At 41.0% G+C, this 16,557-nt stretch overlaps 1 protein-coding gene across 2 annotated transcripts in view; it reads left to right on the top strand.

Moving 5' to 3' along the window:
• LOC132830136 (protein argonaute-1) overlaps positions 1–16,557 on the top strand; it is a 116,457-nt gene that overhangs the window by 53,226 nt on the left and 46,674 nt on the right. For both annotated transcript variants that reach the window (XM_060847642.1, XM_060847643.1), the window contains exons 7-11: positions 1,896–1,983; positions 3,424–3,571; positions 4,360–4,479; positions 6,565–6,687; positions 11,485–11,618. In XM_060847642.1, coding sequence (XP_060703625.1) covers positions 1,896–1,983; positions 3,424–3,571; positions 4,360–4,479; positions 6,565–6,687; positions 11,485–11,618 — 613 coding nt within the window. The remainder of the gene's footprint in view (positions 1–1,895; positions 1,984–3,423; positions 3,572–4,359; positions 4,480–6,564; positions 6,688–11,484; positions 11,619–16,557) is intronic.

Genomic DNA, 16,557 nt, shown 5'->3' with positions numbered 1-16,557 from the left:
TACATTGTGGAATTACACAATCTTGGCATATTATATTTGCAGTAGCCAGTTCATCATGGCTCCTCCATATGTAAGTAACTCTGGAATGTACTTTACTCCATCCCAAAGGAACATGCCTACAATTTCATCTGCAATACACCCTGTCAATTCTACAGCACACTGTTCGTGCTTCACAGAAACATGAATCTAAGTTACACATTTAAGTTAGATGGGGTTTAAACTAGTCTTCAAACTTGCTGAGAGTACCTGCTTGAGGCCACCTATAAATTTGTAAAATTGTTGTTTGAAATGGGCAAAATTCTACATGCCCTGTACAAACAAAAAAAGGGTGCTTGGTAGTAGTTATTTTTGGTATTTCTTTCTTTGGTCCATAGCAGCTTTTAACAATGTACATAAGTAGTAATGACAGACCTGTTGAAGAGTAACACGTTGCATTCACACACAATTAGGCATTTAGAGATGAAGATAGTTTAAAAGCTTTACTTTTAAACTATCTTCATCTCTATAATGCTACTGCTGCTTGGTCTTCAGTTTCTTTTGTTCAATGTATTGTAGGAATTTGGGATGTAAGAGAAAATAGTCAATAGTGTAGCTTCTATTGAGCATGTTTTATGGGAGAACAATATCTGAAATGCAGGTTGTCTTCCAATGTCTGTCTTTATTCAGTGGACAAAGCACAGCAGATCTGCAGCTTCTGTTCAATAGCATTCCTCTCATTCCACAAACTATTCATATGCTGTATAAACAGAATTGCCAGGCATTTTCATAAAAAAAGCACGAGCAGTAATATAAATATTCAAACTGGAAAGGAGATTTCTTTTGTGTTAATGGTTTTCCTGTTAGCAGGTAGCCCTCCATTATCATTACCGAATAACAAAAGGCTGTGTATATTGTCTGAAATGCTGTTGAGTGGTTTATTAGATAAAGTGGAATATTTTCCCATACCACTCCCTCCTTTGATGCAAGCAAACACATTCCTGTTCCCCTCCCCTCCCTTTTATATTAAGAACCACTTAGAATGGTAATCTTTTGTTATTAACTCTGTCCATTTATTCTGTGGGCATGTTTGACAACAATAGAGAGACTGTGTACTTAGTTTAACATTGGGTTTACTAATTGATCCTGCTGTTCAGAGCATTCCCTGATATTATCGGAAGGTACAGCATATAATACGAGGAGAAAGTGAGGACTGCAGATGCTGGAGATCAGAGCTGAAAATGTGTTGCTGGAAAAGCGCAGCAGGTCAGGCAGCATCCAAGGAGCAGGAGAATCGACGTTTCGGGCATGAGCCCTTCTTTAGGAATGCTTTATTCTCACAGAGCCTGAAGAAGGGCTCGTTCCCGAAACGTCGATTCTCCTGCTCCTTGGATGCTGCCTAACCTGCTGCGCTTTTCCAGCAACACATTTTCAGCACAGCATATAATACAGCAAGTCTGAAATGCAATGCTGTCCAAGCTCAAGGTTATTGTCCTAAACCATGTCATTCATAGGACCTGTGCAGCTTCCTTGCGAGATGTACTCATGCTCAGAAGCACAAGGGAAAGTCAGAGTTTTTGGGGTTTCAGGAGCAAAAGATCATTTACATTGTATAGTTGCCTTCTGACATCTACATCACATGCTCAAACTGTGAGAATAAAGCATTAGTTTCATTGACTGACTGGCATGTTAAGTCATATCCTCAATGCAGAATCATACATTCACTTCTGATATAGGTCACTGGATGACTTTCAGAAAATATTTCTTGTCTTTTGCATCCAATGCCATCAACTAATTTGGCTCAAAACCGGGAATACAATCTAGATCTTGATTGTCAGCTTATTCATTTTCTAACCAGCTGAACCATCAGGGCACTTCCAGTATTCCTGGCCTTGATCTTTTTGTTCTGATTTGTACAGGTTTAAAAGTAGAGGTGACTCACTGCGGACAGATGAAGAGGAAGTATCGAGTGTGCAATGTCACCCGGCGGCCAGCCAGTCACCAGACGTTAGTATATACTTTAATGCAATGAAATTAGTGTTTCATTCTATGCATATATCTGTGAAAAGCAGTCAGGTTAATTGACCTTTGAAACAGACTTTAGTGGTGCACATATTTATTTCTGGGCTCTAGTGTGGTGGTGCTTATAGTTCTGAACTGCAATGTACTCATTGATGGAAAGTAGATCTTCATTTGCTTTCAAATAGCGTAAATGAAAATCAGTAATGATCCAAAAAACAACCTAAAATCTCGCAACAAATGAATACAGCTGTATTCATATCCCATTTCAGTTTTTTGAACAATCTGAGGCCTACTAAAATGTGTAAAAGTTACCTTAAAATTTTGGAATTATAATTTTAATAACAGCACCTCGTATTTATGTAATGCTTACGCTATGGATGCTGTCTTGTGACATTTCGGTTACAGGATGCTGAGCAATACTTGAGTAAGAGGTGACTGAAACCCTCAAAAGTGGTAAGTTTTGCAGTGATCCTGGCAGAAAAATAGAGAAATTGAGAAGTTTCGGGAGTGCATGGCTCCAATTTAGGGAAGGTGGGATACAAAAAAAATCTCAACAGGTAATTTAAATTGGGATTAGGAGTCGGACTTTGTGGGTGGGGTAAGATTGTTGAGGTCTTGTAAGTGAAAATGTTGAGACTATTAGTAGAATTTTACACATAGAAGCATACTGTTTATCTTAAAGAGTGACTGCCAGTGTTTATGCAGCAAATGAGTCTCCCCTCACGCTACTTCTAATCCTGTCAGCTTGTCCTTCTACTTCTTCCCTCGTTTACTTAACTAGCTTTATTTAAATTCATCTGCTCAATTCAGAATTTCACATTTTCATCAATCACGAGGCAGGTATTTCTCTGAATTTGTTTTTGGATTTATTGGTGATTATACTTGTTTTAAAAAGAAACCTTGCACAGGACTGAGATGCCTCATTCATTTTTAAGTAGTGTATCATAGTACCTTTAAATTAGGGAACTGGGAACCAGTAGAGGTTGGCAAGGCCAATGACAATGGAGAGCTGAACCTAGCACAGGATAAGATGGCAGGCTGTTGGGAGATAATGTAGTATGGAATATTATAGACCAGCAAGGAGAGTACTGGAGAAGTTAAGCTTAGAGAAATTGAATGGGAGCTTCAGTGCATTGGGAATTTTAGCTGAAAGCAGAAGCAAAGATTGTTAAAAAGATTAAAATAAATAGGCTTGGGTTATGAATTGGACATGAGATGTGAAATTCATTTCAGGATCTAGCAGGGTCCTCATTGTATGTTGTCAAGTTCTGCTTGATGGAAAGGAAACTGAGCTAAGGTGTAAAGTTTTTGTTGAGAGTGAAACACATTGGCCCTCAGCCTTTCTGATACATGGGAAAAAGCCGAGTCAGGGGTTTCAATGTTTGTGAACATCTGGTAATCACAACGTGGTTATTTTTCTCCCAGGTTCCCCTTGCAACTGGAAAGTGGACAGACTGTGGAGTGCACAGTAGCGCAATATTTCAAACAGAAATACAACCTTCAGCTAAAGTACCCACACTTACCCTGTTTACAGGTGGGACAGGAACAGAAGCACACCTACCTGCCGCTTGAGGTGAGATGTAACTGCAGTGTAGCTGAAGGGAGAGCCTCTTCATAGGAATGAGCAAGAGGTTAGGTCATTTTTGGTGAGGCCAAAGACGTGAGTCTCCAAAGGGGAGAGATTTTTTTTTAATTGGCAGCAACTGGTTGAAACTTAAAAAGACAGACCTGGGAAAAGGGCTGGAGAGTGAATTGGGGATACGAACAGGCACTGTCGCAGACCAGGTGCAGGTTTGACGGCAAAATCTCATTTATAAAAATATAAATGGCAGCATATATTTTAATATCTGAAGTACGTTGTTTAAAATGAGAGTGGCAATTGGTGCAGCACAGAGCACACTTTAGTTGTGTAGAGAGTCAAGGCAATGATGCTGAAGGATAATGGAAAGTGCAGTAGCATCATCTAGTGGTAGGCAACTTGCACTTCTCGTATGATGAGCAAATATTAACACAGCTTTCATTTCTGCTAAAATGTTTATCCCTTAATAAAAACTACCAGAAAGATTGCAGCTCTGTCAGTTTACTGTAACATTGCTGCAACCTGTTGAACACCTGTGTGTATGACATAGCTGATTTTAAAAATACAAAAGAAGCTTCTGAATAATTTCCCTTCCCTGACAGTAAAATTCTTTGCTCTGTTTTACTGTTTTGCAGTGTTATACCGTCATTTTTTTGCCAGTTGTCAAAATCCTTATTTCATTGCTTTCACTCTCGTGGAACATGAGAAATAAAAAAAAGTACCCAATTTTTACTTACAAATATAACTTGGCCAGGACTAAGATTCCTTGTTCATTTTCATAGGTATGTAACATAGTACCTGGACAACGATGCATCAAGAAACTTACGGACAATCAAACATCAACAATGATTAAAGCAACAGCACGATCAGCGCCAGACAGGCAGGAAGAGATCAGTCGACTGGTGAGCGGTGGAAATCCATATAGACAATAGATATCTGATGCACAATTCATTTGGGTCTTGCGTTTAATTCATATCTAGTGTCACTTGTATGGCCACTCTGTTTTACAGGAAAATTGTCTATAGTTTTCATTTTCCATTTTGCAGTTTAGTTGTTGTCAGTGAGAAGTTAATTTACTTAATATAATCAGAATTATAATAAGTCCCACCTGCTTCAGAGGTGTGTAATAACATGTTTGAACAGATTGTTTAGAAAAAATTTGGAATTTACAACACAGAAGAGCATTCAGTCCATCATGCTGATGCTGCTGTTCCACCGAAGCTAATCGTTCTGTTCTCATTTCTGTTTCCTTTATTCTTTGATCAAACTAATGGTTTTCATTTGAAAAATGTTGTAGTCTCACCTCTATAAATCGCTTGTGATTACCTCTCCCATATTCTACTAATTGTCTCCATGAATATATTTCTTGTTCAAACCTCCTCCCAACAACAATTTTGAATCTATTACCTTTGTTCCACTGGTTACAAGTTCTCATTATTTATATTTTTTAATCATAATTTGGAAAATCTCTATTCAATCTTGTTAACCTTCTCTGCCCCAGTGAAGAGAACAATGTTTGAAAAGCTGTAACCTGGTTTATAGTATATAAAAGTCAGGTTATTGACTCATCTGCTGGTGCTTCAGCCTGAGCCATCTTTTTGGCAGTTTTTCAATTATGAAAGATAATTTGAAACATTCCTCTTCATCCCCTTTCCATGGCTATAATTGTGCATACAAATATTTAGTGGATATATTATGACTGTAGAAAATGTCCAGGACAAGCCCTTACAGTTCTGTCACTATGTCATTGCCAAGTGCTCGGGCTCTCTGTACCGAGCAAGTTGATCTAAGATTCTTCTCTTCATTTTCAAATCTTTGCAGACTACATTGTACCTGAAAATAACCTTCACATGTTCATCATCACTTAAAATCTTCACTCTCCCAGCACTAAACCATTTCTCACCATTGATGTTCTATGCCTTGCAATAGGTGCCTGCTCTTTATTGGCACCTGCATTTTTAACTATTTTTAACCTCTCTGTTTCTGAAACTTTTTATTCTCTCTTTCCTTATTCTGTATCGTGATACTTTCTTAGTTTTCAAACTTTGCTCTGTGACTAAACTTGGCACTCTGCCTTGGAATGTGCAAGTTGCTGAGCAGCACTGTCTGAAAACATGTTGACAATTTCCATGTTTTCAACAATGATGGCAAGTATTCCCTATATTCTTCATGTTTTTTTGTTAGACAAAACAATTGTCTAGTAATGGATGAGGTAGAATCGTATCCAGCTCAACATCAGCTTGGCCGAAACTGTTCTTTACAGTCTTCATCATAACCATAGCCCCAATTTCATCTCACTTGTAAATTGCTTACAGATTTATAATTGAACTCACTGGTGCTCAATTTCTGTCTTGCTTGATCCTAAGCTAAACATCCACATTATATCTGGTTTATCACTGAAACTGCTTTCGTTTCTCATGTAGCCCATCTTTACTCCTGCCTCATTTCTGTCACTATTGAAACTTTCATCTGCACTCTTGTCACCTCTGGGTTGCATTAACTAACTTTTTACTGTTTGTCTTCCTGACTTCCCAAAGTACCATTCACAGATTTTTCTCATTTATCTGGAGGTCTGCATACTGCACCCACTTTGGCCCACTCCTTACTCTTGCCTTTGCCAGTTTCACTGGATCTGCATTTTCCACTGTGTTAATATCTCCCTACCTACCTCTACTAAACTCAAATTAACACCCTCTACTCTGGTACACTGTATTTTCTTCCACTTCCTGATTGGCAAAATAACCTTTAGTCGTCATGCCTCAGCATTCTGAAACTCACCATTTTCAAAGTGTCTGTTTAAATCCAGTAATGGATTTAGTCAACTTCATTAATCCAGCCTTCAAACTCTTGCAGTGTCCAGTTTGCTTTTCATGTCGCAACTTTTGGTGGAGAAAATAAGAAAAAAATGTATGTCAAATTTGAAAATCTCTCATTTCTGCAAGAGTTTCAGCTGTGGGATTCAATGCTAATTAACATTTTATGTGCAGATGAAGAACGCCAGCTACAACCTTGATCCTTACATTCAGGAATTTGGGATAAAGGTGAAAGATGACATGACTGAGGTTACAGGCCGGGTTTTGCCAGCACCAATTTTACAATATGGTGGCCGGGTAAGTGACAACTGTTCCCAGATATTCGCATAAGAGAAGACACCATGCATAATTTGGAGAGCAGCACAATAAAATACTGTGATTGAGTTCTAACATGATAAAGATTGATTGTGATAACTGTCAGAGTATCATAGAGAGTTCGGTAGACTTTATACCCGTGAATGCAGTCTATGTCTAATCCAACTGAGTAGTATTTTCTGCCCAAGTTCACGCCTTAAAACATATATCAAAAGTAAATAGGCTTTCTATCTGCAAAGAAATCTTAAAAACTGTCCAAGAGTTGCGTGGAGAGGCAGCATGTACCTTAACTTTCTCCTCAATGGAACTGAGAAATACAGAACAAGAAGATAATTGAAAGCTGATTTTAGTTGGGCAAAAGGCAAAATGTTATAGGTATTGGCACTCTTTAAAAAAAAACCTCAAATCTTCAGAAGTATTCAGGCATTGAACAGAACCTACAGTCCAGTAATCCTGACTCGTGTTCAAAATACTTCATCTATTCTCTTTGCAAATACTCCTGACTGCGGAATGTTTTCAAGAATTTGCTTTATGGCTAGAAGAAGTCAACTAATATTTTCATCTTGTTAATATCCAGTAACCTCCTGCAATACCCTGTCTGTGGATAGGGTTGAGGGCAGTGTTAGGACCGTGTTCCAGATTTGTATAAACCTCTAAGCACATAGAGTTAAAAACACTTCTCAGATTAGGCATCATCTGTGAAGGTAAGGTCAGAGAAGAATCTGAGTGTCGTCATGCCACAGCCGAGGTTGAGAAAGCAGGACAGACCTTCATGGTGACCTCTGCCAGTACGTGAGTTGAACCTGTACTGTTGGCATCACTGTGCATTGTAAACCAGACATCCAGCAAACTGAGCAGAGAAAGAGGCCATTCAGTCCATCATGTCTGTACATCTGAAATATAAATAATGTTTAAACTGAGATCATCAACCTGAAACATTGACTGTTGCTCTTTGTATTGATATGTTAAATTATTTGCTGATTGATTCCAGTAGCTTCGATGGCTTTTATCAGATTTTCGTAAGTTGCTGTGTTTTATTGAAAAACAGCCTCCTGATTAAGGTAGTCAGCACAAGCCTTATTCCCATATATTGTCAGGGGAGCGAGTATTAAGTGTTTGTTCAGTGATGTCCTTAGTGTTCCCGTTATCACTTCCACTTCAGAGAATTAATGGAAGGAAAACATTGATTATTTTCCTGATCAATCTTTAGACAGTATATTTCAGTGCTATTCTGTAGGTAGATACAAGGTCATCTTGATAATCCCATCCATCATTCTGTCCCAAATTACGAAGATTAAAATATAAAGGGATTTTAGAAAGGCCTTCTGGAGAATGTGACTCCTTTCTTTAATCTAAATATATCTGAGTTAATCTGGTCCTTCACTTACCAACAAGTAAGTTTGAACTTTTGATTTATTTTCGCATCTTACTGTAGCCTGTGCTTCACCCTAATTCAAATAGTTTCTTATCTTTGATCCTTGTGCAATTATGCTACTTTAACTTCTGGCACCCTCTACCCTAACAATGTATTCCTTCACATATGACCCTCTGCCATTTTCTATCATCCCATCTTGGCCCATCCATTCCTGCTTTTAGAAACAGCCAGTTATCAGTTTTCACTATCCTAGCGTCTCTTTTATTGTGTTCAATCCATCCTTACTGAAATTGTTTTTCCTGCACGTGATGTTTGTTGTATAAACACAAGTTGTTAATGAAATTGTTGCCTCATATGGTCAGGAGTTACTTGTAAAGGCTTTTTATTCACATTGCTTGGTTCTATATGAATCTTGTCATCCTCAGTATGTCAACAAGGGTGACATTTGCCAACCTTCATGATTTGTCTTTCATCCTGTGATTCATTCAGCCAATTCTAAAGCCAAAGGTTTTTGGACAGAGAGGACAAGAGTTGCTGTGGGAAAAGAGGGTTCTCAAACCAGGGTTCTGTATTCCTTCTGCTTTGGCTGCTTTTCCACCGCAGAGGTTGTGTACTCAGCTTTGTAGCTACCTGCAATTGTATGGCCATGTGGCACAATTTGCAGCAAGATTCTTCCATGTACCAATGTCATATAGGGGTGCAGCACGGAAAAAGGCCCTTCAGTCCAACTCATCCATGCAACCAGATATCCTAATTTAATCTAATCCCATTTGCCAGCACTTGGCCCATATCCTTCTAAACCCTTCCTATTCATATACCCATCTAGATACAATTACAGCATTTAAAAGGTATCAGCCTCCACCACTATCTCTGGCAGCTCATTCCATACACGCACCACCCTTGGTATGAAAAAACTGAGGTACGGTGTCTCAGTGGTTGGCACTGCTGCCCGATAACACCCGGGACCCGGGTTTGAATCCAGCCTCTGGCAACTGTCTATTTGGAGTGTGCACATTCTCACCATGTCTGTGTGAGTTTCCTCTGGGTGCTCCCGTTTCCTCCCACAGTCCTAAGATTTGCAGGTAGGTGAATTAGCCATATTAAATTGTCCATAGTGTTTAGGGATGTGTAGGCTAGGTGCATTAATCAGGGGTAAATGTAGGGGAATGGGTCTGACTGGGTTACTCTTCGAGGATCGGTGTAGACTTGTTGGACCAAAGGGTCTGTTTCCATGCTGTATGGATTCTATGTATTCTTAGGGCCCTATTAAATCTTTGCCCTCTCACCCTAAACCTATGCCCTCTAGTTCTGGACTCCCCCACCCCAGGGAAAACACCTTGTCTGTATTCCCGATGAAGGGCTTTTGCCCGAAACGTCGATTTTGCTGCTCCTCGGATGCTGCCTGAACTGCTGTGCTTTTCCAGCACCACTCTAATCTAGAACCTTGTCTGTTTATCCTATCCATGCCCCTCATGATTTTATAAACCTCTATAAGGTCACCCCCCCTCAGCCTCTGACTTCATTCAGCCTCTCCTTGTAGCTCAAATCCTTCAACCTTGGCAACATCTTTGTAAATCCTTTCTGAACCCTTTCAAATTTTACAACATCCTTCCGATAGGAAGACGACCAGAATTGCACGCAGTATTCCAAAAGTGGCCTAACCAAATGTCCTGTACAGCCGCAACATGTCCTCCCAACTTCTATACTCGGTGCTCTATCCAATACAGAAAAGCATATTAAACACCGCCTTCACTATCCTATCTACCTGTGACCCCACTTTCAAGGAGCTATGAACCTGCACTCCAAGGTCTCAGCATCACTTCCCAGGACCTTACCCATAAGTGTATAAGTCCTGCCCTGATTTGCCTTTCCAAAATGCAGCACCTCACATCTATCTAAATTCAACTCCATATGCTAATCCTCAGCGCATTGGCCTATCTGATCAATATCCCGTTGTACTTTGAGGTAACCTTCTTCACTGTTCACTACACTTCCAATTTTGGTGTCATCTGCAAACTATACCTCCTATGTTTGTATCCAAATCATTTTGAATTTTTAGTGAGACCTTTAGAATTTCCTTAACATTTTTTAATGTTTCAAAATATTCTCCATAAGATTGAGCGCCAATCTTCAGTTGCGAAAAGAGGATCTCTTTTAAAAGCTAGTTATTAGTTAATTGGATGTGGTATCTAGAGTAGTAAAGCTGATTATGTGATTATGTCTATAATGCTGGGGAAATTAAGTTTAACAGTGCCCATACAATTAGGGATGTCGGCCAGCATTGTGATTTGCCTTGAAGAAGGGTTACGCCCAAAATGTCAACTTCTCCACCTCCTGATGCTGCTTGGCTTGCTGTGTTCTTCCAGCCACCTGCCTGTCTACAGTCAGCTTTGTGATTTGTGGCATCAATTCCTCTGTAAGCTGTTAATATCGATGCACTCCCATTGATACCGCACCATCTCAGAAAATTATAAACACAAACAATTTGATCTTTCTGCAATTACATTTCCTGCTTATGTTAATTGTACTGGCTGGTGTTCTCATTTTCAAGGCTGAAGGAGACCTGATGGAGCCAAAAGCCCAGTAGGAGAGAATTGTCTATAAGAGCTAAACATACAAGGGGGAAGACAACAGTAACTTAAGCTAGAAATATACAGAGGTAGTCATGTAGAGTGCCTACCTCTGACTGAGATTGCTATGCATTTGAATCCCCTGAATGTTCAAGCTGAATTCCACAGACAATGTTAAATAGCTGACCTGACCTCACCATGATATTGTAATTCATTTTGAGTAGAGTGAGAGGGAAATCTGTTGTAACTAGTTCACCCTGCTATTAATGCATATATCATATGTCAGTCCAACTTTCTGCTGATCATTTCTCACTCCTCTATGACTGTAAAAACTTTTACAAGATGGTATCATGCAGAAAATTCCACTAAAACAGGTTTGTACTACCACATAAGATGTGTACAAGCAATCATTTTTTTTTGGAGTAACATAAGACATCTTAGAGGATCAGGCACAGTGTATTAGGGTGAAGAGACACTAAGCCACCACCAGGGAAAGCTGGATTTGGAGGCCGTAGGGCACAGTTGGTATCTGGCCAGTGTGCAAGCTGTCAGGGGAGAAACTTTGATTGTAGGAGAGTGTACCTGAATTGCCGTCTACTGAAGAAGTCAATTTAGCAGCGAATTAGCTACTTCCATTCTCTCACATACCTGTTAAACCAGTCTGTGGACTATTTTAAAAAAGCAAAGAGACTTGAAACATCTTACAGATGACTATAAACATTACAATAGCCTCACAGAATGGTGCCATCCATCAAAATGTAGTTGTGACCTTGTAATTAAAATAAGAATCTACAGAGGTCTTCTGAAATTGTTTGTTTCTTTTGTGTTTCACAGAACCGAGCAATTGCTACTCCAAATCAGGGAGTGTGGGATATGCGTGGCAAACAGTTCTACAATGGGATTGAGATCAAAGTCTGGGCCATCGCCTGCTTTGCTCCACAGAAACAGTGCCGGGAGGAGGTGCTGAAGTATGGAGATTTTCTTTAAGTATAAACAAAGAACAAACTTGCAATTATTAAAATGTCTTGAAAATCTATGAACATGCCAAGCATTTCCAGTTTTTTGGAAGTGGGTTGTCATTGTTTTTAAATAGGACATTATTTATGTATTTGGTATCAGTCCATCTGTTTTTGGTGGTAATCATTGAAAAATGCCTGTGGCCATTGCATTGACAGAAGTTTTCTGTTCTTGAATAGTGCTGTGCTACCTTTTATATCCAGCTGAACAACCAAAGGACAACCCCTCCAGCAATGTAATATATTATTATAGAATAATGCAGCACAGGAGGTGGCCTTTCAGGTTATCATGTTTGTGTCAGCTCTGTGGAAGAGCTGACAAGATTATTTCATTCTGGATCAGTGGTGCTGGAAGAGCACAGCAGTTCAGGCAGCATCCAACGAGCAGCAAAATCGACATTTCGGGCAAAAGCCCTTCATCAGGAATAAAGGCAATGAGCCGGAAGCATGGAGAGATAAGCTAGAGGAGGGTGGGGGTGGGGAGAGAGTAGCATAGAGTACAATGGGTGAGTGGGAGAGGAGATGAAGGTGATAGGTCAGGGAGGAGAGGGTGGAGTGGATAGGTGGAAAAGGAGCTAGGTAGGTCAGACAAGTCGGGACAAGTCATGGGGACAATGCTGAGCTGAAAGTTTGAAACTAGGATGAGGTGGGAGAAGGGGAAATGAGGAAGCTGTTGAAGTTCACATTGATGCCCTGGGGTTGAAGTGTTCCAGGGCGGAAGATGAGGTGTTCTTCCTCCAGGTGTCTGGTGGTGAGGGAGTGGCAGTGAAGGAGGCCCAGGACCTCCATGTCGTCGGCAGAGTGGGAGGGGGAGTTGAAATGTTGGGCCACGGGGGTGGTGTGGTTGATTGGTGCGGGTGTCTCGGAGATGTGCCCTAAAGCGCTCTGCTAGGAGGCGCCCAGTCTCCCCAATGTAGAGGAGACCGCATCGGGAGCAACGGATACAATAAATGATATTAGTGGATCTGCAGGTAAAACTTTGGATGTGGAAGGCTCCTGTAGGGCCTTGGATAGAGGTGAGGGAGGAGGTGTGGGCACAGGTTTTACCGTTCCTGCGGTGGCAGGGGAAAGTGCCAGAATGGGAGGGTGGGTTGTAGGGGGGCGTGGACCTGACCAGGTAGTCACGGAGGGAACGGTTTTTGCGGAAGGCGGAAAGGGGTGGGGAGGGAAATATATCCCTGGTGGTGGGGTCTGTTTGGAGGTGGCGGAAATGTTGGTGGATGATTTGGTTTATGCGAAGGTTTGTAGGGTGAAAGGTGAGCACCAGGGGCGTTCTGTCCTTGTTACGGTTGGAGGGGTGTGGTCTGAGGGCGGAGGTGCGGGATGTGGACGAGATGCGTTGAAGGGCATCTTTAACTACGTGGGAAGGGAAATTGCGGTCTCTAAAGAAGGAGGCCATCTGGTGTGTTCTATGGTGGAACTGGTCCTCCTGGGAGCAAATACGGCAGAAGCGGAGTAATTGGGAATATGGGATGACATTTTTGCAAGAGATGGGGTGGGAAGAGGTGTAATCCAGGTAGCTGTGGGAGTCGGTGGGTTTGTAAAAAATGTCAGTGTCAAGTCGGTCGTCATTAATGGAGATGGAGAGGCCCAGGAAGGGGTGGGAGGTGTCAGAGATGGGAGGTGTCAGAGATGGTCCAGGTAAATTTACGGTCAGGGTGGAACGTGTTGGTGAAGTTGATGAATTGCTCAACCTCCTCACGGGAGCATGAGGTGGTGCCAATGCAGTCATCAATGTAGTGGAGGAAGAGGTGGGGAGTGGTGCCGGTGTAATTACGGAAGATCAACTGTTCTACGTAGCCAACAAAGAGACAGGCATAGATTATTTCATTTCCCAGTTCTTTCCTTGTGGCCCTATATTTGTTTCTGCTTGTGTATTTTCCAGTTTTGTGAAGCGTTGCCACTGAACCTGCTTCCACCACTCTTTCAACAAGTAAATTCCAGATCACCAGAACTCGGTGTAGAGAAAACACTGTTCCTCCTGTCACCTCTGGTTCTTTTGTCGATCATGTTCTTTGTTTACTAACCTTTCTGCAACTGGGAGTACCTTCTCTAAATTTATTCTTATCAAAACCATTCATATGCTTGAACACCTATCAAATCTTTTAACCCTCTCTGCTCAGAGGAGAATAACTGCAGCTTCTCCAGAATTTCTGCAGTGTTAAACAACCTCATTCCTACCATTCTAGTAAATCTCCAGCTTTGCAATGCCATGATATCAATCCTGAAGTATTTGACAATCTGTTAGAATCTTCAAAGAATGTGACCAGGTTAACCAGGGTGGAAAGCAGTAATATACAATATTTGGATGTTTAAAAAGCATTCAATCAGGTACCACAGGACAAGTTTATAAACAAAATTAGGCTACCTAGGATTGGGGGTGTAATATATTAACATAAATTGTAGATTAGTTAATGGACAGAAAACTGGAATTTTACCAGTGTACTGGAAGGATATGTAGTTGGGTCCCAGTTGTTTATAATCCATATTCATTACTTGGATGAGGAGATTGCATGTAAGATGTTTGAGTGGATGGATGATGCAAAATTACAAAGGTCAGTAAGCAATGAAGAGCATGCAAAGAGACTGTATAAAGATGTGGACAGATTGGATAAATGGGAGACAAAAAAAGCAGATAGAATTGTGTAATATGAAATTAGCCATTTTGGTTAAAAAAATTAAATGGAGATGTTAGAAAATATTTAGCTAGTTTTCTACCTGTTTGTCCAATGTAGTGGACAGGGTAAAAACAATGACTGCAGATGCTGGAAACCAGATTCAGGATTAGTGGTGCTGGAAGAGCACAGCAGTTGAGGCAGCATCCGAGGAGCAGTAGTAGTACTGCTCCTCGGATGCTGCCTGAACTGCTGTGCTCTTCCAGCACCACTAATCCACAATGTAGTGGACAAACAGGCAGAAAGAAAACTAGCCACCAGAATACATGGACATCAGCTAGCCACAAAAAGACATGACCCACTCTCACTAGTATCCTTATATACAGATGAGAAAAGACACCACTTTGACTGGGATAACACTTCCATCCTAGGACAAGCCAAACAAAAACACGCACGAGAATTTCTAGAAGCATAACATTCTAACCGGAACTCTCTCAACAAACACATTGACTTGGATCCCATTTACCACCCCCTGAGAAAAATAACAGAAAATGACATAACCAACCCAATGAAACCCAAACATAAATAGACAGCAGGCTACACCACCAGTGCTTCATCTGGAGGTTCACTGAAGATGTTACATAGTATGGTGACGAAATGTCTGAAAACTAACCTTCCAGCTCAGCGACCAAACCTACATCCATGTCACCATCCATTATCGCATTTTTATATCTTCCACGTAAACACAAAATCTCCCCCATTTCCTGCAGTTCCACACATAGGCTGCCTTGCTGATCTTTGAGGGGCCCAATTCTCTGAGTAAAAGGTGAGGTCTGCAGATGCTGGAGATCAGAGCTGAAAATGTGTTACTGGTTAAAGCACAGCAGGTCAGGCAGCATCCAAGGAACAGGAAATTTGACGTTTCGGGCCAGAGCCCTTGATCAGGGCCCAATTCTCTCTCTAGTTACCCTTTTGTCCTTAATGTATTTATAAAATCCCTTTGAATTCTCCTTAACTCTATTTGTTAAAGCTATTTCATGTCTTCTTTTTGCCCACCTGATTTCCCTCTTAAGTGTACTCCCATTGTCTTTTACGGATTCACTCAATCTCTGCTGTTTATACCTGACATATGCTTCCTTTCTTTCTTGACCAAAGCCTCAATTTCTCTATTCATCCAGCATTCCCTACACCTATCAGACCAGCCTTTCACCCTAACAGGAACATACTGTCTCTGGACTCTCGTTATCTCATTTTTGAAGGCTTCCCATTTTCCAGCCGCCCCTTTTCACAGCTTCCCCTCACCCCCTCCCCCCCCCCCCCCCCCCCAACTTCCAAATCAACTTTTGAAAGTTCTGTCCTAATGCTGTCAAAATTCGACCTTCCTCAAATTTAGAACTTTAACATATAGATCCAGTCTACCCTTTTTCATCATTATTTTAAACTAATAAAATTATAGTCTCCAGCCCTAAAATGCTCCCCCACTGACACCTCGGTCACCTGCCCTGCCTTATTTCCCAAGAATAGGTCAAGTTTTGCACCTTCTCATAGGTAAATCCACATACTGAATCAGAATTTTTTTTTGTACTCACTTAACAAACTCCTCTCCATCTAAACCCTTAACACCATGCACCATGGCAATCCCAGTCTATGTTTGGAAATTAAAAATCCCCTACCATTATCACCCTAATATTCTTACAGATAACTGAAATCTCTCAAATTTGTTTCTCAATTTCCCACTCACTATTGGGGAGGTTCTCTAGTATAATCCCAATAAATTGCTCATCCCTTTCTTATTTCTCAGTTCCACCAAATAACTTCCCTGGACATCTTCCCAGGAATATCCTCCCTCAGAACAGCCATAATGTTATCCCTTATCAAAAACACCATTCCTTCTCCCCTCTTGCCTCCTTCCCTATTCTTCCTATAGCATCTGTATCTTGGAACATTAAGCTGCCTGTCCTGTCCATCCGTAAGCCATATTTCTGTAATTGCTATGATATCCCAGTCCCGTGTTCCTAACCAAGCCCTGAGTTCATCTGCAATTTAATTTATCAATCCTACCTCGTTCTTTACTTTGTTCCTGCCTGCTCTGACTGTTTGACTTGCTCCTTTTCCCATTTGTACGAGTGTCAGACTGAAGTCTTCCCTCACTAACTCCCTGGGTCCCCTTCCCCCCAAAACCCCCCAACCTAACTAGTTTAAATCCTCCTAAGCAGCTGTAGCAAATCTTCCTGCCAGTATATTAGTTACCTCGCAATTCAGGTGCAATCTGTCTG

This window comes from Hemiscyllium ocellatum, chromosome 30, assembly GCF_020745735.1.
Source record: "Hemiscyllium ocellatum isolate sHemOce1 chromosome 30, sHemOce1.pat.X.cur, whole genome shotgun sequence".
In the NCBI taxonomy this organism is placed as follows: domain Eukaryota; kingdom Metazoa; phylum Chordata; class Chondrichthyes; order Orectolobiformes; family Hemiscylliidae; genus Hemiscyllium; species Hemiscyllium ocellatum.
The sequence above is the reverse complement of the archived record's forward strand: the minus strand, read 5'-3'. Positions and strand labels throughout refer to the sequence as shown.